Raw genomic sequence first — 21,084 nt, 5'->3', positions numbered from 1 at the left:
GATTATTTATTTATTTTTTATTTTAATTTATTTTTTCTCTTTCTTCTTTCTTTCAACCTTTAACATATATTGTATTGTTACTATTATAACAAATGTGAACTGGAAAGACTGAAATGTTGTTATAATAATAATAATAATAATAATAATAATAATAAAAAAAACTGCTTTACGGCAATCCTTCAGTCACTTTGGTGCTCTGCACTTTCTTTTCTCTCGAGGCATCGACAACACAGCTGACACAGGTAAATACACGTGCTAGAAGAGTTTTTGTTTTGTTTGTTTCTGGTCCCGCTTCGGATGACACGATGCCATCAAGCGGGATCTCTGGTCGTAATCAGTCCTTCACTGACCAATCAGTGCAGTGCTGCTAATCTTCATTAGCAGAATGCTAGTGTGTTATGGGCAACAACAACTCAACCTGTAAGAAATCGAAAGGACATAAGTACTCGTTCATTCAACCTTCGACCTATAACCCATGTTGAACTTGCAAAACCTGCAATAAAATCTGAGATTTCTCAACGTCAATCGGGTGAAAGAGACAAATTTAGCCGTCCAGCCCCATAGACTCCCATTCATTTTGCACTCATGGGCGATCGCCCCCAGTGGAACTACAAGGCTCTCCGTAGATGGGCTCTGGTGTCTTCCTCATTGTAGACAAGGCCTTATTTTTTTACCTTTTTCTCCTCAACTTCCTGCTTTAATAGGAAATGAGTCCAAACAGAAAAAAAACTGCTTGTCAAGCAATCTATAAATTTAGACTATAAATTCTGATCTGAGTATAATGTTAAATGTCAAATTATAGTAACCAATATTAACAATATTTTTAGCTGAAATTATAAATTAAAGTAAATACATAAAAAATTAGTTTGGTAGAGCTTTAAACTAAAGACAATACATGAAGAAAACACAATTTTGAGATCATCGATGTTAAGACATAATTGACAAAACGAATTGTGTCAAATGACACGATGCCTTACAGACAAGTCCTTTTGATGGTGTATGTGCTATTGTGTGTGTGTAGGTTGATGAGCTGGTGTGTGTATTAGCTCAGGACTCTGAGATGCTGGACTGGCGTCAGTTCCTGCTCAGCGCTGCTCTGCCGTGGCCGTTTCCCTCTCAGATTGAACTGTTAAAAACCCTCCAGCGCTTTAGAGCCGTCGACACTGCAGGAACTGGACTCATCACACAAGAACAATACACACAGGTCTATTACGCTCATGCACATTTCACAGAACATCACTGCAACGGTCAACAGTTGTACAATCACTTTAACAACATTTTTATTCCAATTACATGCTACTTCTACAATTAAAATCAATTGTAGCAAACCTCAAATATATTATTGTGCTACATTGTGTATGTGTTTATCAGTTCAGTTTATCATCTGTTGTGTTCTATGATCAGGTTGAATTGTGGTTTCCCAGTGAAAGAGATGTTCCTGTCCCGGATGACCCAGCTGAACCTCTGCCCTACGACAGACTAGCCAACCTTAAGAAGGTAATGCAACATGAAGGATTTTGTCAACTTTAAAGGGGGTCATATTATTGCTTTTATTGTTTTTTTACTGCCTTTTTTTTACATTTAGAAAAATTCACAAAACAATCAGCATTAATCTGCCTCTCAGATTGACTTCAGCTGTTCATTTCTAACAGAACAGTTCTGAAAGCTGATTCCTCATGATTTGACCCCTTTAATTCTTTGAGTAAATCATCACTGAATACAATAAATGCATTAACATTGGTTTATAATTTGAGACTCTTTGAGGTGAACATATACAGTAATCAGTTTATGAACATGCATGTTTTTCTTTATGTGTGTAGTTTTTCTTCAGTCTGTTTGCGAGCTCACACTCATCTCCGCTGATGCTGGACTATCTGAGCTTGCTGCTGTATTTCTGCTGCCATCCTGAACCGGCTCAGGGCTTCACCAGAGCACTGGGCCTCGTGATCGGACACACACTGCACTACAAACACACCGGCCCACTCACACAGGTACACACACACATCTAACCTTAATTATCACAACTAATTGCCTAACCTAATTCTAACCTTAAAGGTGCTGTATGTAACTTTTTCACTTTTTTAAGATACCATAATTTGTTTGCGGATATTTAGGAAGATGCTGAGTTCACATATTCGTTTCTCTGAAAAACACTTCTACAGCAAGTTATTTTACTTTGAAATGTGCTTTCTGTGTTGGATTGTCTGTTTTTGTTTTGGTCTGTGTGATCTCGCCCACTGTCAGTTCACCCAATAGTATTTCGACACCCTGGGATTCCAGTTGGTAGGAAACACAGCGTATTACAGCCAGCAAACAAACTGGATCAGAGATTGCAGATTCTACCCAACCTAAAAAGCCTCGATATCCATCTAAAAATTTCTACGAACGATAGCATATTAAAACGAGCATATTATAAATTAACTCATCAACTCACAGTGTGTAAGAATCCACTGCTTTCATTGCCAATTGCACTCGTTTCTGTTGCGTGTCCTCCTGCAGTACCTATTTCGACCACTAGCTGTCATTCTTACAGACTGCACCTTTAACCCTAAAACAAAGTCTTAACCCTCAAGCAGCCCTTTAAAGGGGCGCCAGACAGTGAGAACTGGCCAAAACGTCCTCACTTTACTCACTTTGTTCTCACTCTGATGGTGAAACTCCAAACTGATCCTCACAAAGATAACTGTACAAACACAAACACACCCAGTGTGACACAGTTAACAGTCTTCTGAGCTGAGGAATTTGTTGGTGAATTTCACAAAACCTGCCAAGAGCTTGTTGGGGTCATATTTTACACCAAAGTCAAAAGAAAAAAAATGTTAAGTAAATCACTTTGGATAAAAGTGTCTGCTAAATGATTAAATGTAAATATTTATTTTTTTCTACTTGTCATTACTGTAATGTGCAAAAATAATCCATTATTTACTCTTGTATTGGTTCAAACCACTGTTCCTGCTGTAGTCTGTGCCATATATAGAGGGCGCTGGAGTCGAGGCTGATGAAGAGGAGGAGAGAGGGGAGGAGCTTGATGAAGAGGAGGAGAGAGGGGAGGAGCCTGATGAAGTGGGCGTGTCAGTTGATGATGTGCTCAGAGTTCTGAGTCGTGGAGATGATCACGTCTCTTCACATCTGAACCGATTCCAGCCGAACCGCAGGAGCAGAGATGAATTCAGAGAGGTAGAATATAACAGCTCTGATCCAAACCTGTAAAGATTCATCAGCCCAACTCAAACCCCATTTCATTTGAACTATTTTAATTCAAAATATAAACAAATGAGAAACTTTTCGATTTAAAATAGCAAGCAAGATGGCAAAAATACTTAACAAATCCATAAACATAGCTAACAATTATAACCATAACCAACAGTGTGCATGTGTTAGTCACTCTCATTATTGTCTTATAAATGTAGAGCTATTTTGTGAAATCTTTGTGTGTCCAGTACATGTTCACTGGAATGTTTTTTTCAGTTTTGAAGCAGAGCAACATAATCTGTGTTTCTGTAGATCAGCAGATGATCCTGAGTCTCTACAGGACTGTATTTAATGTGTTGTGGTGTGTACAGGAGCTGCTGAAGGTGTTTAAGGAGTTGGGTTTTAAGGGTGAGGAGAAGATTGCTTTCACCACACTTTCCCAGCATCCTTTTCTGCAGGATCTAATAGAAGGATCCTCACAGTACCGGCTTCCTGTGAGTATAACACACAAACACGTGATCTCACACACATACTACAACAGAGCTCAGTGGTGAGAGCTAAATACAGTTAATATATTATTTTAGTGATCGAATGATCTAAACAGAAGATTCCTGGCACTAAATGATTCATCTATTTGAAACATTTTAAGCAAGTTTTGTGGCTTTTATTCCATGTTCCACGCAAACTTCCTGTTTCAATAGGAAAAACACAGGACAGAAAAATGCACTCGTCAAGCCTTTTGATGGGATATTTATTGTAATTGATTATGTGAAATACAAATAAAAAACAAGTTTGTATTTACACTAAAACATAAGTGTTTTTATTAATTGATTATATGTCTTCTTTAAAGGACATTCACAGAATTTTCATGACACAGCAAACGGAAGATTCTCAACATGATCAACACTCAATAACAACACACACCAACTCATGAATCACACAAGGTACATGCTAATGCTAAATTCATCATGAAAGCATGAAAAACAGTGATCTGCTGAAATAACCCTTTAATAAACTAAATGTTTCTAAATGTATTTACTGTAGTGAAGATACACATTTGATTGTAGCTGTGTATTCTTGTCTCATATTACAGTGAATAATTTGGTGTATTTGTGTGATTCAGAGATGATATATGTGGATGCTTGAACATGATTGCTTACAACAAAAGCAAAATATTCAGATAAATCAATGTAAAATCAGCATAAAACCTCAACAAAAATGTAAAGTAAAAACATTATCTAAAAAAATAGATATAAAAAATACATGAGTGAGAGATTTGATAAATTAATGTTAATGAATGTATATGAAAATACAGATGTATGAATAACAATGTAAAGAAAATACAATAAAGAATGAACTGTGAATGAAGAATGATCAATAAACAGGGTTCCCACTCTAAACCAAATGTCAAATTCCCTGACTTTCACTGACTAAAAAGATGAATTTCCATGACCTATAATGAACGGCAAAACAGGCTGCTGTATATGGCAAATATAGCAGACAATATAATCATGGAGGTGCGCCGCGGTCACTTGCATTGCACCAGAACTGGAGCACATCTCATCCTAAATTAACCGAAACTCGGTGTATGCCTCACATAGGCTATATGAGAAAAAGATAGCTTGGAGTGTATCTGAAGATAGCTTGGAATGTCTTTAAACGAAACAATTCAAAACGAAAAGAAATAGGCTACTCTCTGATTATGTAATCCATGATGTGGGACCTGATATTCATTTATGTGATATTCATGCTTTTTTTCTTACAGTAAAGCACAGTCCACAAACAACCTCCCTATAATAAGTAAAATCTCTGGAGGCATGCTCCAAGCACACTTTCATCTCATCCCTTTTCCCACATTTGTGGTAATGACACTATAACCAAACCGGAAATTGTAACGCGTGCGCACGCAAAAGTTTCTCATGCGCACGTGAAAGTCCGTATAATTATTTTTTTGCAAAGGTCCCCTCAGGGGCTCCGTAGAAAGATGTGTGAAACAGCGCGATAAAAAAAAATCGGTATAGAAAAATTACATTTTGATAAATGGAAACTAAAATTTAAAGCAACAAACTAAATTCCCTGATATTCCATGACTTGGACAAAAAATATATAAAATTCCCTGACTTTCAATGTCTGGAATAGACCTTTTAAAATTCCATGACATTCCAGAAATTCCATGACCCGTGGGAACCCTGAATAAAGAAATAACTGTATCTTTAGTCTCTGCCAAATGAATAATGTTCACTGTTCTGCAGTCTTCGCACAAGTCAGTCCCACAAACACCTGCAGATGAGATACATGACTTTACACTTGTCAAAATTAACGGAAACAGAGTGTAACTTCTGTTGAGCACACATTCAAACCTTTAAAAAAATTATTTAAAAAAAGTAAACCCTATAATGACAGTGAAAAATTCTAATATTTTAGGTCTCTCAGAATGAAAGACTTTGTAGTCCTCCCCCAAAAAAATCAGCATAGACGTGTGGACAGAGTCATTCAAGACTCTTCAGGCCCTTCGGCATTGCCCATCTCATAGTCGGTCTGATCCTCTTGATCTGCAGCCCCAGACACATTGTTTTTATTGCTGTAGGGTTCTAAGATATTTACAATCTCATGCAAACCTTTTATCTTAGCCCGTGCTCTGATGTCTTCCAGGATGGACTTCATGGTAAAGCCGTAGTCCATAACGCTCCAAGTTTTAGTTCCTTCTTCTTTGTATTTATAGCCACCAGTGTGCACACCAATCAGATTGCAGTTTACATCAAAAACTGGAGAGCCAGAAGATCCGTGAAAAAAACAAGAATCATAAGTCATCTTGTTTTCATGTGCTGAAAAGTCCCACTTCGCTTCCAAAGACTTTTGTGTCATAACTTGAATTAAATTGTTATTCTCAGATGCATGTTTATTTGCAGCTTTCATTCGATCCTCTCTCTCAATGATGATGCAGGGGTCCATTTTCTTGACCCCTTCTCCTGGATGTCCCACAATGCAGATCTGACCTCTTTTAGGAGGGTTTGGACTGTAACAACTGAGCAATTCAGGATACTTTTCTTGATACTTGTTGATTTTATCAACAAGTGATGAATCCAAATCCAATTCGAGAAGAGCATAGTCAAGATGCCTACAACTGTCACCCTTCCCATAACTGTAAGCTATGAGTTGTTTAACTGATATGCGCTTGATCTCTGAATCCATGTCTTCATAATCAAATACAGCTGTGTACTCTGCAAAGTTGACTGTCGTAAGGTCAGTTGATATCCCAATAACATGAGCATTAGTGAGAATGAATCTGTCGAAGAGTAAGAAACCGGTTCCTATGCCGGACCCCCGAGCTCGAATCTGACACACAGAGTTAGAGAGTCTCATGAGCTCCCTCACTTTCTTCACCTCTGAAAAATTCTCAACACTTTTATGATATTCTTCTCTGAAGAACTTCTGGACCTGAGACTTGTTCTTTATGTTCTCTCGCTGCTGTAACGTCTCCAGTAAACCTTTAAACTGATCACGCAGAATTCCCAGAATCTCTTTGGAATTTTGAATCACCATTATAGGACCTGTTCTTTTTTTAGCTGTCTTTCTCCTTTTGTTTTTTTCTTTTTCGTTGTGGATGGGAAGCTGGAGGCTGAGGTCAACATTTTCTGTCAAAGTACTAGTCGAGGCTACTAAATCTGATTCAGTCTTGATAGTATCGAAGACATTTTGAGTATCTGGCTGATCAATATCACTGATAAATATTACCTTAAAATGCATTTGATCAAAATGCTTCACATTGTTTGACATTTCATGGATTGTCTGACTATCCATCTCGCAAAGGGCACAGAGTTTCTTGAATATATCATCAATAAATCGTCCATCACGGATAAGAGCAGTTAAAAAATTCTCTTCTTTGAATGCATACACACAAACATCATCAACATTCAGCCTCAGATACTTGTTTTTCATTAACCGTTTTACTTTCTCCCCTCCTGTTGTGTGGATGTAAAAAGTGACAAAAGAGTCAGGATTTGAAATATCTGAAGTTGGCTTTTGCTCTGCAGAAGCATTTCCATCCTTACTGATGAAGGTTATGTTTAAGATCTCATCACTTTCAATAAGACAGCAGGGAAAATCGGCCTTCACAGCCGCTCTAGGAACTTGTCCTTTGGGTCTATGGATGACTATTTCTTTCTCCATGTTCTTCTTTTTAATGTTCTTGAAAATATTGTTTGTATTCAGAGCCTTGTCTACAGTCATGGATGTCTCACAGGTCACTGTGTATGTATTGTTCTTGAAACGGAACTGGATAGAGTGGCTTTTCCTTTGTGAATTCTGTTCATTTTAGAAAAACAGTCACATATAAACACATTTGAATGTACACTTTTTGAATAATATTTTCATTAAACTATTCATAATATAGTGTAAAGTGATATACCTGCTGAGGATCATATTTTGACAGTTCTGCTTTAGTCCCTTTCTCCCACGAATCATCCATTCTTTCCTGTGGGAATACCAGCAATATTGTTAAAAGATATTTTTACTAGAATGTCCAGATTTCTCAGTTTGGAGAAATGGGGCTGTCAAGCTTAAACTTGTGCATTCAGGGTTTCTCCAGGTTTTATGGAAGTAATTTTAAGACATTTTTAAGACCAAGTAATGAAAATTTAAGAAATAAATTAAAGGGAACACAATACGTCAATTTGATCTCTAAATATAATGTCTAGGGAGAAACAACATTAGCAACATTTCAGAGTTTGAAAATACAACTTCCAACAGATATCCATTACTTTTTCATTTATTTTACAAAAAAAGCTTGAATCGCTCTGCTCCCAACAACTATTATGAAAAACTCTTTTACTCTACCTTCTGATAGAAAAAGTGTGATCTTTCTCAGTATTTTTGTCTTGTCTTCCAATAAAAATGTCTAAAGATTCTTAAATCAAGCTGCATTTACTGGAGATACAAAATGACAAAAAATATGAAGTATTGTTTTCTATGAAATTGATCAAAATGAAGTGAGTTTAATGATTAAAACAACAGCAAATATCTTCCAGTGGGCCAATTCAAATGGACGTTTTCATAACTCATTTGACAGATATTAGTTCTTGTTTTTAGCATAAACTATTAAATACATTTCTTTTCCCTCAAAAATATTTTATTTAAAGCTTTTCACATTTTACAGAACATATAATAATGCATTCATGTAATTAAATGTGTTGCTTTCATATTCTGGGCTGGGCTCATCTGCTTTTCTGTACATAGGTATGCATTATTAGTATGGTGTTTGCTGAGTTTGATAATATCATGCATTTCTTTTAATATCACTCTCTAATGCATTAAGCCCGAGGAGGAAGCGGGTTTCGTGACATCATCGTGTACAAAAGAAGTCCCATTTCATTAGCTAGAATAAGTTCAACTGTGTACTACAAGTTTCTGTCTGTCATTGTATTTTTGTGAATGACATTTTACACATTTGTGACTACTTGTCTGCAGCTTCAAATTCAGTTTGTGACTATTGTCTGCGAGTACAAATCTCAACATTCAACTTCAGATTTTTATTTTACAGGTTTTCACATCAGAGCTGTGACTAAATTTTAGCATACAAGTATGAATATTTGTTGTACAAGTTCTCAAATTCACATCTACATGCTCTCGAGTTTTGCTACTCTTTTACCTTCATAGAAAACCCCTAGCTAAGAACTTTATGGCCATGCAAGCTTCAAAAAGATGAGCCCAACTAAAGGAAGAACGTTGTCAACGTTAGATAGTTTGGAAAAGACTGATTAGTTCAGAGATGGCACAGCTCGGGACCCACCAAGATAACCGCAGAGGTTGTTTGACCCCAAGACAAAGGATACAAAGACATAGGCCATTTCTCAATACCAAGTATGCAAACTTCAGACTTGAGTGCTTGGTAATTCGGACTTGACAAGTTCGACTCAGGAGAACGAACTCCCGAGAACAGAATGACTCAAGTCTGATGATTCTTCAAATGGAACATCGGCGTACTTTATAGCGTCACTTGAGCTCGCTCTGGCTACTCCGGTTATCTCTTTATGTATATTTAGGCTACAATAAAACAAAATATGTTATAAACATCTTTTCATTTTCATTAAAAAAAAATCTTAATGGCCACACAAATGTGGTTCAGGCAACGCAATTGATTATCTTCACTGCATATATTTATAATAACACAAAATATAAACCCTGACTCTTTGTTTTCATTTTAAAAATATGATACATTAAAAACATTATAATATTGATCGTTAAAAATGACATTTAGCAAAAAGAGACAGGGTTGTGTCATTTGATTTGATTTGATTATATATGTACATACAACGAAGAGAATGTAGGCAACATGTAATAAAATATTTTGTTTTAAATATATAAAATAAAATGACATAACCTTTTTTGTTAAATGTCAGTTTTAATGATCAATAATAGCCATTATAAAAGTATAAGTAGCCTAAAAAGTGTAAGAAGCAATACAATAATAAAGCAAAGATTCAGTAAAACATAAGTCAGCTCTCTAGGCTACAACGTTAAAGTTAAATAGACTAAATATATAAAGCTATGAAACTTCACTTTGCCCTCAGCCAAAACATTTTGCCAGGGAACAAATGATAGATTGAGACAAATAAAATAAATAAATAAATCGCCCGTTAGATATACACACGATTTATATCTCATGTTAAAACACTAGACTAGAGACATCCGAGCCAGCGGCAAACGTCAGCAGCACTAGCCGAGGAAAGGCTGTTCTCGGCGGGGTACATGAGTGCCGAGCGTCCGATTGCCTGGATCTCACAACTCCGAAAATGTCAGATCAAATTTTCAAATAGGCGCTATCTTTATAAATAAACCAAAGATTTGAGCTTTAAACAACTACATTCTCGCCTGAAAAACTCTTAAAACTACATTTCGTGACACAATAACAGCAGTATTTTTCAATTACGCTGGGTTTCTCCTCTGCTATTGACGCTTGCTGGTTGGTGTGAGATGCATTCTGGGATACCTCATACCTGACTGTCTCAAGTCAGCACAAGTCACCTCTCGATGCATCCTCGGTAAAAGAGGCAGATCAAGAACACATCCGGGGATTTGAACTGGACTTGGCTAGATGTGAACTTTGAATTGGAACAGTACTAGGGCAGCGACTGATGACGTTTCACAAGTCCACAAGAACACAAGTACAGACAAGAAAGCATATTGAGAAACGGCCTGAGACTTTACATATCAAAATACATAAAATCATCCCCAAAAAATTCTTGATGAACTTATAATCAAACATCGTTCAACTACAGAATTCTATATTATGTCTACAACCTATATGTTACTATTATGCTTAGATCACATATAGGCCTAAGTCATGCAATTGTTATTACTATTGGATGGTTGAATGAAAGTGTTTCTTGTTTCCTATCAGTACAATCGTATGTTCATAATTCAGAAGATGGCTTGACTGAAATCTGTGTAAAATGTTTCGTAATCTTATAATAGGAATCATGTCTAAACTGTTCTCTCGGTACTCTCTGCTAGAGCTGAGATAACAGATAAGGCATGATTTATGACGAGGGGAAGAAAATGCCACCTCTCAAATAAAAACAGTATCTAATGGGTCAGAACTCATCAAGGAGGCTGGACAAACATTTCAGTTTAAAACCTTAGGACACAAACAAAACATAGAGTATGCATAGAGTAGCCACTGAGTAACCAGACAGACGAGTAACCATGTAGACGAGCAGACGAAAGAACCCAAATCAAGATCAGAAGAACATGGGTTAAACAGCTTCATTCAAGCCATCTAACTACTCTCATCTCACTTTTCTTTCTCTTACTTAGTTAATTTTCTTTTCCGTTGAGAGTCTCGGTTCTAAGTTAAGTTTTGCTGTAAAGTTTCGATCCATTCGCCAGCACACCACATGATTGGCCACCCCAGAAATCTATCCAGGCAGAAGAGACCGCCAGCCAATCAACGAACCCGGGAAACCCCCTTTTACCCCCTTTTATGCTGACGAAAGGAACCCCTAAATGAACAAAGACAAGCGAGTAGCCTCCAGGTTCTTAACTGAACTGGTGCTTTGATATAAAATGTAATAACCCCGTCTAAGAAACGATAGAAGGGTTAAATTAATGATTGATGGTTCGTTCAGGTCATGTCTTATACAGTAAGTGCATATTGAAACTTGGGATTTCATCATCTCACTCTTAAAACTTATTCTTTCCTCACTTTCTTTCTTTCTGCAACTCTTATGAATGTGTGTGTTTGTGTTAGATATTAGTTTATGTGTTAGAATAATCAGTCTTGTTTGTATTTTAAAGAGAACTACTGCGTTATGTGCTTACGAATTTAATGGGCTGCATTAGGGACATTTTTGTCCTTTTCATTTTTATTTCTTTGACCATTTTGGCTGTTTTAATGCCAATGGTATGTAATTTGCCACAGTTGTGACTTTTTGCATAAATTAACAAATTTTGAAAAAAAAAATTAAAATATGTATAACACACACGGTGTAGAACAAATAGCACCATTCAGTACCATAAGGGACAAAAATGTCCCATTGACTCCCATTAAAACGTAGTTTAAAGCCGGGGCCATCATTAATACATAAATCATGATTTATGTTGAAACATTCTTTCATTTTGAAGCAAAGGCATTATATTTGCATTATATAGTGTATTTTACCAGATGACGTCACTACATGTGTATTCCCTATAGGGGGAAATGAACGCTATTTTCCTGGTTTCCACTATAGGGGCACTTGACTGTGCATGAAGGATTTGAATGGTTCAAAGATTTAAAAATTATGTTTCCGAGTATGTGTGGATGTCTGAGAGCGATGTGTGTCTGCGTTGACAAAAATTGTGTGTGTGTGTGTGTGTGTGTAGGGTCGTAATGCATGGTGTTTAGGCGAGTGACAAAAATCACAATATCCTGAAAGTCATGTTTTTTCTCTCTCTCTCTCTCTCTCTCTCTCTCTCTCTCTCTCTCTCTCTCTCTCTCTCTCTCTCTCTCTCTCTCTCTCTCTCTCTCTCTCTCTCTCTCTCTCTCTCTCTCTCTCTCTCTCTCTCTCTCTCTCTCTGTGTGTGTGTGTATGTCTGAGAGCGATGTGTGTCTGCGTTGACAAAAATTGTGTGTGTGTGTGTGTAGGGCCGTAATGCATGGTGTTTAGGCGAGTGACAAAAATCACAATATCCTGAAAGTCATGTTTTACTCTCTCTCTCCCTCTGTGTGTGTGTGTGTGTGTGTGTGTGTGTGTGTGTGTGTGTGTGTGTGTGTGTGTGTGTGTGTGTGTGTGTGTGTGTAGGGCCGTAATGCATGGTGTTTAGGTGAGTGACAAAAATCACAATATCCTGAAAGTCATGTTTTACTCTCTCTCTCTCTCTCTCTCTCTCTCTGTGTGTGTGTGTGTATGTGTGTGTGTGTGTGTGTGTGTGTGTGTGTGTGTGTGTGTGTGTGTGTGTGTGTGTGTGTGTGTGTGTGTGTGTGTGTGTATGTCTGAGAGCGATGTGTGTCTGCGTTGACAAAAATTGTGTGTGTGTGTGTAGGGCCGTAATGCATGGTGTTTAGGCGAGTGACAAAAATCACAATATCCTGAAAGTCATGTTTTACTCTCTCTCTCCCTCTGTGTGTGTGTGTGTGTGTGTGTGTGTGTGTGTGTGTGTGTAGGGCCGTAATGCATGGTGTTTAGGTGAGTGACAAAAATCACAATATCCTGAAAGTCATGTTTTACTCTCTCTCTCTCTCTCTCTGTGTGTGTGTGTGTATGTGTGTGTGTGTGTGTGTGTGTGTGTGTGTGTGTGTGTGTATGTCTGAGAGCGATGTGTGTCTGCGTTGACAAAAATTGTGTGTGTGTGTAGGGCCGTAATGCATGGTGTTTAGGCGAGTGACAAAAATCACAATATCCTGAAAGTCATGTTTTACTCTCTCTCTCCCTCTGTGTGTGTGTGTGTGTGTGTGTGTGTGTGAGTGTGTGTGTGTGTGTGTGTGTGTGTGTGTAGGGCCGTAATGCATGGTGTTTAGGCGAGTGACAAAAATCACAATATCCTGAAAGTCATGTTTTACTCCCTCTCTCCCTCTCTGTGTGTGTGTGTGTGTGTGTGTGTGTGTGTGTGTGTGTGTGCGCGCGCGCGCACACAAGAGAGAGAAAGCGCTTCTCACGGCATTGTTTTCTTTCGGTTTGATTTTTTTGATATTAGATTTTAGATTGAGGTTTTTTCAAAATTGAGGGTACCGTCACCAAAACTGGAATTTAAAGGGTTAAAATCCTGAAATTGAATAAATATGTGGTATGTATGATAAGGACTGATGCTGGTTAAAATATTGAACTCAGTCAAAGTGGAAAAAAATAATAATATATAATAGTTTTATGGCAGTGTTTAGAGTGGACATTTTTGTCCCTTAATGCGCTGAATGGTTTTTTTTTTATTTTAATCTGATGTAGCACAAAAAATAAAAATGCACCAAAAATTTTTTTGCTGCTAATCTTTTACATATTCAAGACTGTGATAATCCAAAGCCAAGGTTTTCAATTTGCATTTACTATATGGAAAATAATTACATTTTTGTGTTTTTTCCTCTTATAAAAATTGAGGGTACCGTCACCAAAACTGGAATTTAAAGGGTTAAAATCCTGAAATTAAATAAATATGTGGTATGTATGATGAGGACTGATGCTGGTTAAAATATTGAATTCAGTCAAAATGGAAAAAAATAATATTATATAATAGTTTTATGGCAGTGTTTAGAGTGGACATTTTTGTCCCCTAACGCACTCAACGGTGTCAAATATATAATGCAGCCCAAGGGTTAAACTGCTGATCTAAGTTACCTTGCTAATAAATAGCTAGTGCTTGCACTATAGTTTGGATATGTATAGCAAATATGGGCAGAACTCTTTACTGCCCTAGTACTTCAGAAATCCTTTTAAAGGTAAACATGTGAATTAAACGTGGCATAATGGCCTTCATCATCACAGTATGCTAATGCCTATCTAGTGCAAGGGATTTCACCAATATGATTGAGGACTGTTGGGACACTCCAAGGCACAGGATGGTTCTGTCGGGAGAGACAGAGTCATTTGCACCTCAATGACACGTCTGTAGACTCTGTACCATTTGCTTCACAGGACATATAATAATAATAATAATAATAATAATTCGTTACATTTATATAGCGCTTTTCTAGGTACTCAAAGCGCTTTACATGGAAGGGGGAAATCTCCTCAACCACCACCAATGTGCAGCCATACTGCGCCAGAATGCCCACCACACACCAGCTTATTGGTGGAGAGGAGACAGAGTGATGAAGCCAATCAGTATATGGGAATGATTAGGAGGCCATGATGGATAGAGGCCAAGGGGCAAATTTGGCGAGGATGCTGGGGTTACACCTCTACTCTTCTTCGAAGGACATCCTGGGATTTTTAATGACCACAGAGAGTCAGGACCTCGGTTTAACGTCTCATCCGAAGGACGGTGCTCTTTGACAGTATAGTGTCCCCGTCACTACACTGGGGCGTTAGGACCCACACAGACCACAGGGTGAGCACCCCCTGCTGGCCTCACTAACACCTCTTTCAGCAGCAACCTGGTTTTCTCAGGAGGTCTCCCATCCAGGTACTAACCAGGTTCAGCCCTGCTTAGCTTCAGCGGGCAACCAGTCTTGGGCTACAGGTTGATATGGCTGCTATGGCGCCATAGCTTTCAATGCTTTCATATGCATTGAAATATGCATTTTCATATGCTTTCAACTACATACTGTTTATTTACTAGTGTGTTCTAATATGTAACTATGTCATGTTTGGTCTCATCTGACAGCTAATAAACTGAAATGAATGGTGGTGAACTTAATAGAGATATTATAGTATCCTAATGTACAATCTAGGTAGGCTACTATTGGTTGAACATGCATTGAGGAGAATATGTTAATGTTCTCCCCCCCCCCCCCCCCCTCTGGATCTCCACCCATTTTCCTCATCTTTTGGTTTCCTGTCGGTCGGGTTTGGTGTTGGTATTCCACTAATGTTTAACAATGCTTTGCTCAGGGTATAAGAAGGAAAGGTAACTGCTGATCTGGGAGAAAGGCTTTAACCCCGCCACTCCCGCACACCGGTGCGTAACCTCATACTAGGAGAAAGGCTTTTACGGCCTCTTCTGCACGACAGTGCATTATTGTTACAACTAAGTTTTCTATACAGTACTGTATGTTGTTCCATTCTACTGTCTGTATATTTAAACATGTAACTTAATAAATAACTTTGCCTGCTTTAAAGGCTTTGAGAATATTTCCTTTTATCACTGATTATGTTGAAAGCTAAAGTGATTATAACTTTCGTTATCTAAACGTTCAGGTTAGATCCTACGTTTTCCTGTCAGTTCTAAGAAAGATCTTTACCTTTAAAGAATAAGAGGTTAAAGAATAACAACAACTTTAATGGAGTCAAATTAATTATATTTGAGTCAGATAAATTTTTGAATTATACACGTCATCCTTCAACTGCCTTTTGCTCTGAATATTGGTTCAAAAATAGCAGCGTAACAGTGTATTTAAGCCCTTAGTTTTGTATTCATTATATTCCTGTGTGCATAGTGCTTATGTTCCTGTTGTCTCTTAAGTTATTTGATCATCAGTTCCACTTCTGCATCCTGTATTTCTCTCCTTTGGATCTACACACGCATAGGCCTACTGACGACAGTTTACAACCCATGCAATTTGATTAGACAATAATGCACAAACAAGCATTCAAGTGAATGCACTGAAGAAAAAAGGGTTGGCTTTAAATGATGCATTTATTAGTGTATGTTAAATGATTTACCTGCTTCAGATCTTTTGAGTGTCCCTCATCAGCTTCTTTTTTAGACAAATCCATTGTTTCCTGAAAGAATGCCAACAAGGATGTTTATTTATACAATATTTTTTTTGTGTGTGTGTGTAGTAGGGCTTTCTATCATCATATTAAAGCAGTAGAGGAAGTTCAATGATTCGCTTCTTTGGTCTTGAGCTACAATTTTGAACTCTGTTTCTCTCATTTCTATTATCAGTTTCTCTAATACAAGCAACACTTATAAAGACAACACAAGAGCCTTGGATATGATAAATGTTACAAAAATTACCAAAAAATGTGATTGGGTACCCTTAGATTATTTTCATTTTGATGTTTATTCATGTATGGGTCGACACCTACATACAAGTCTATTCAATTTATAATATGCTTTAATTTAATGATGTCACTGTTATTTTAATTGTCTCAATTGCCTGTATCCACTTTTGTGTCATTTTGTTTCATACTGTTGTGAGATGTGTCTCCCATGTGTTTAGTTTAGGACAGCTCAGAGTGTGTGTGAATGAGAGTGAGTGAGTGCGCGTGCCCGTGGCGCGCCCTTCCCCCCGCCCGCTCTGTGTTATGATCGCTGCTAAGCAACGGTGTGTGTGTGAGACGGTGATCGGTGCGGGTAGTTGATTCGATATTGCAGTGAGTGTATTTAGTACGGCTGAAAATAAAGCAAATAACTCTTCGGCACGAAAGTCTCCTGTTTATATATATATGCCACCACAACTAACAGCGTGAAGTTTTAAGGAGTTAACCCCGGGAGGAGAACTACCGGCCCTGGAGAAGACAGATCTCCCCTGCGTCACCCAACCACGGTTCGGAGACGAGCAGGAAAGGTTAACAATACAATAGCACTATTTCAAAACATTCAGTAGCAAATGTCACTCAAACACAGATGTGACAGTGACACAAATAACATGTTGAAAAAAATATTACCGATTTTAATGCGTTTAATTGACATTAAAAATATCACTAAATTAGGCTATTTATTTAGGATTTTGTGTCACAATTACGTCAGTCACTACTGGAGGTGTGAGGTGTCACTACACACGGCGAGTCGGCGACATGTTCTGTGTCACTATATCATATGTGCCAAGTCTTCTGTGCGTCAGATATAATGTCACTTAAAGCTACACTGTGTAATTTTTCAAGTTGATTCTTAGCAAAAAACACTAACAGATTATAATACTTGTGCAACTTTCTGAAGTTGAAGACATTCTGAAGTCAGATGTGATGCTCAATGATGGAACTTCCTTCGGAGTGAACGCGTGTGAATCTGACTGCAGTAGATGTGAAAGATATGAATAAAAATGATAATAATTCAGCCAGCGCTCATACCTGTATTTACATCCTGTTTTCGGTCGAAGTCCATAGTAATCGATTGTCGAGTTCACGCGCGTGATCATAGGTAACTAAACCTATGCGCGTGAACTCGACAATCGATTACTATGGACTTCGACCGAAAACAGGATGTAAATACAGGTATGAGCGCTGGCTGAATTATTATCATTTTTATTCATATCTTTCACATCTACTGCAGTCAGATTCACCCGTGTTCACTCTGAAGGAATCACTCACATTGGCTGTGCACTTGTAATGACACATCAAGGATGTTAAGAGGCTAAAAGCATGTTTAAAACTTGCCCTATTGAAGTCAGCAGGGTGCAAATTTTAAAAAGAGGATAACACGGTGTAGGCGACACCGATTTTTGTCGTTGTTCTCTGTATTGACAGCACTCCAAATGTACAAAAAAATGAGCTCAATGTTAAAATTGACCGGAGTTCTCCTTTAAAGTAACTGCTGCCGCCCTGCAAGGAACATCAAATCTCCAGGAAAAGACTGGAAGTGGCATTTGCTTGGATTTGTAAATTGCAGAATCTACTGAACAATCTACCTCAAAAAGAGAAGGAATTACTATTATTGAAAATAATTAAACTACTACATCCACCATAGACGCACAGATGAAGCTGTTTAAAGTAATTTAGGGTAAAGAGTTTGTCACCAAATTATCTCTTTGAAGCTGAAATGGTTGTTTTATTGGGTACTGGAAATTCTTCCAGATGATAAAGGTTTAGTACGTACATATTAAAGGAGGTAAATCATTTCATACACATGTGGTTTAATTTATGATTATAGTAACAATATCATGAATTTATGGTCAAATGTCTGTATGTGTTGCTTTATTTGTTATAGCTCTTTTATGTATGTTTTGTGAAATTGTTATGTCTTTCTACCACAAGCAATTAAGGGGCCAGTGTGTAGGAGCCATTTATATGCACTTATATGTGTGTCCATTGGGTGGCGCTGTGGCATGGTATATTAGGGCACTTGGTTAATGAGACAACAGGTGTGTATTGGGAGTAGGGAAACAGTTTTTGACCATACAGGATCGTGGTAATGCGTGCTTTATCAATCATGATGATCATGCTTATGGGTAGTGATGGCAAAATGAGGCTTCCTGAACCACTGAGACCTCGCAGCCCATTGCTTCAGCCAAAGGTTCATTACTCGAAGCTTCATTCAGCATTGCTCACTAGTGACACCTAGCTACTGTGCAAAGAAATAGCAGACAAATTCATTCATTCTGAACCAGTGTCGCGCCCCACCCTCCCTCCATGCCACCCACCCTTCCAATGCATATTTTATAAAAATACTTTTATAAATAAAAATATTTATTTGTAATGTAAATATACAAATAAATATTTATATCTATTTGTATATTTATATTTAAATTTATATTTTATAAAAATATTTTTATAAATAAAAATATTTATTTATTTATTTTGTACTCACTGTTGATGTCTGTAACCTTTCATTTGCAATAATAAAAAGACATGATCAGACATTTGTCCATTACTGTGTATAATATAAAATATGTATCTTTCTCTGTCTGAATTTACTTGTGCCGAGTCACACACATAGTTAATTAATTATTCATAAATTGTTTGGATAGTGACAGTATGAACAACAATAGTGACACTGTGTTGAGTGTAGTGCTTATGTTAGAGGGAGTGTAATAAAGTACATTTATTCATTTAGCAGATTATAGATAACAGATTAAAGTAAACTGCATCAGAATAGTCTGGAAGGAAGGATTACAATAGATTTTTTTATTGAGAAACAGAATTATTTCAAGTGTGTTGGGGTTTAGACGATTCCTCTTCTTGGACAAAATCTCTCTAGCCTTGGAAAATATCCTTTCACAAGGAACAGAGGATGCAGGGGAACGTAAAATGGCAGTGGTACAAATGAGGACACTGATGCTTCTGCTGAGTCCAGACAGGGGAGGATTCCCTCTTTCTTGCTGTCTCCATTACCAGGAAAAAGGAATAGTCACAAAAAGCAAACAATTCCAAAAGGGCAATCCAAATCAAAAAGGGCAATCCAAATCAAAAAGCAGTCCAGTCCAGATGCAAAAATCCAGAGAAATCCAAATAATCTTATCTAATTAATATAACAAGACTATAATATAGCGAGGCCTACTATAATAATAATATACTACGACTATTCTAACCTGACAATGTAATAATATACAGCCCTCACATATGCCACAATAACGACACTGACACTGACAATGATAGTTTTCTAACTCTCTGACTCTCTGACACTACTACAACTGCTTCTACTACTCCTGACAACACCCACAAGGTGGCGCGAGTTTCGAACCGCATTTTATCTGGAAGCGACACTCAGACCGAACCGATGACGTATCCACACAAACCGAGGCCTCGTTTGTCATTAGTCACGTGATTTTCACGTTAACAACACAAGCCTCGAATCGCGGCTTCATCTGGCACGCCCACTTTTTCTCGACACACGCTCCGACGCCTCGCTTCAAATGTCACATCACTACTTATGGGACTGTTTCAGACTGTGCTGTTGTTTGTTAGTTCAACTGTGTCTGAAACTAAACTAAACTAAACATTTGTTAGGCTACTGTAGGCCTATTTGTTAATCTTAGTTAATAATAATACAACTTTTTGTTTGTTCATGTTATGTCACAGTCAGTGCATTAACTAGCCTACTGTGAACAAATACAACTTTTGATTTTAATAATGTTTTAGTAAATGCTGAAATTAATATTAACTAAGATTAATAAACTGTGTAGAAGTGTAGTTCATTATTAGTTCATGTTAATAAATTTAACTAATGAAACCTTATTGTAAAGTGTTACTGATTTCATGATAGCTAACACTTTATTGAATACATAGGCCTACAATTTATAACATCAACATAACTAAACATGAATTCCTCATAATTACCGACTTAATTCTCTGTTTTGTTTGGTAAAGTAAATAATAATTAGTTCTATTATCATCATTGCCGAGATAGGCTCTCTGACCTACTGCTGCTCTCCATCGAGTGAGATATTCCAAATAATTGTGAGGAAGTCATTAAAATATATAAAACACAACAGACAGACGGATACTGCTTTAAATACAGGTGATTTATTTTAAAAATAAATGTTTTTTTAAAAAAGTGCCCTTTTTGGTCCTTCCGCCCCTGCCCCGGAGGAGGTCTGTGCACGCCACTGTCACTGAGTCAAAGTTATCCATCTGTTAAAAAACAGAACCTTAAACAACAAAATCATGGTAATGATATCTTTGTAAGACTGCCGACTCGACAGTGGCAAGACAATGTCCGGTGAGTATCGAACCTAAAACTAACTTTGCCGCGTTTTAAGTCGGTTTGGTGTATCCCGGGAAAAAGCCATGAACAGCAACGATTCGTTCACGAATGAAACAAATGAAACGAATAATTCACAGCATCGGCTTTAATCAATTATCGAACAGGTGCGGGGTCAGGCGAGAGTATAAACAAGGCAGATGATGCTCAAGGTCGATGAATTTATCACAGCCAAACAGTTTTAACGTAGAAGACATGAAACTAGGATCCCAATGTAAGAAGTCATGATTTATTCCAAGGTTACATTGCAAATATTAATGTCCTTTTAAAGGATACCTGGAAATCTTACCTTGTCCGAGTAAAAAGGGAATTTAGATGGTGTTGGTCAGAATCTAAACGTGACGACTTAACTTCAGAGTTTCTGTTCTCATCTCATTCAGTCCACGATCGCTTTGATCT

The 21,084-nt window shown here is 37.5% G+C and overlaps 2 protein-coding genes across 2 annotated transcripts in view; one reads left to right on the top strand and one right to left on the bottom strand.

The window, feature by feature from the left end:
- spef2 (sperm flagellar 2) overlaps positions 1–4,321 on the top strand; it is a gene marked incomplete at both ends in the record, with an annotated part of 24,410 nt that extends 20,089 nt beyond the window's left edge. Inside the window, 6 exons of the mRNA XM_081366409.1 lie at positions 1,022–1,204; positions 1,405–1,497; positions 1,821–1,991; positions 2,962–3,177; positions 3,564–3,686; positions 4,316–4,321. Coding sequence (XP_081222535.1) covers positions 1,022–1,204; positions 1,405–1,497; positions 1,821–1,991; positions 2,962–3,177; positions 3,564–3,686; positions 4,316–4,321 — 792 coding nt within the window. The remainder of the gene's footprint in view (positions 1–1,021; positions 1,205–1,404; positions 1,498–1,820; positions 1,992–2,961; positions 3,178–3,563; positions 3,687–4,315) is intronic.
- Positions 3,927–21,084, bottom strand: LOC308691769 (serine protease FAM111A-like). Its single transcript, XM_081367321.1, has 4 exons — positions 20,975–21,084; positions 15,984–16,043; positions 7,601–7,666; positions 3,927–7,497 (listed from the first exon to the last, which is right to left on the bottom strand). The coding sequence occupies exons 2-4, from the start codon at positions 16,035–16,037 to the stop codon at positions 5,686–5,688; spliced, it is 1,932 nt and encodes a 643-aa protein (XP_081223447.1). The 5' UTR covers positions 16,038–16,043; positions 20,975–21,084; the 3' UTR covers positions 3,927–5,685.

This window comes from Scardinius erythrophthalmus (genome assembly GCF_964197995.2).
Source record: "Scardinius erythrophthalmus genome assembly, chromosome: 5".
NCBI classification, from domain to species: domain Eukaryota; kingdom Metazoa; phylum Chordata; class Actinopteri; order Cypriniformes; family Leuciscidae; genus Scardinius; species Scardinius erythrophthalmus.
This window is presented reverse-complemented; position numbering and strand designations above follow the sequence as displayed.

Bases quoted from the DNA above. Each gene is read 5' to 3' on its own strand.
- LOC308691769 (XM_081367321.1), bottom strand. From the start codon at position 16,037: ATGGATTTGTCTAAAAAAGAAGCTGATGAGGGACACTCAAAAGATCTG. The intron at 7,667-15,983 runs GTAAATCATTTA...GTATTCCCACAG, and splicing joins ACTCAAAAGATCTGAAGCAG to GAAAGAATGGATGATTCGTG. The intron at 7,498-7,600 runs GTATATCACTTT...TAAAATGAACAG, and splicing joins CAAAATATGATCCTCAGCAG to AATTCACAAAGGAAAAGCCA.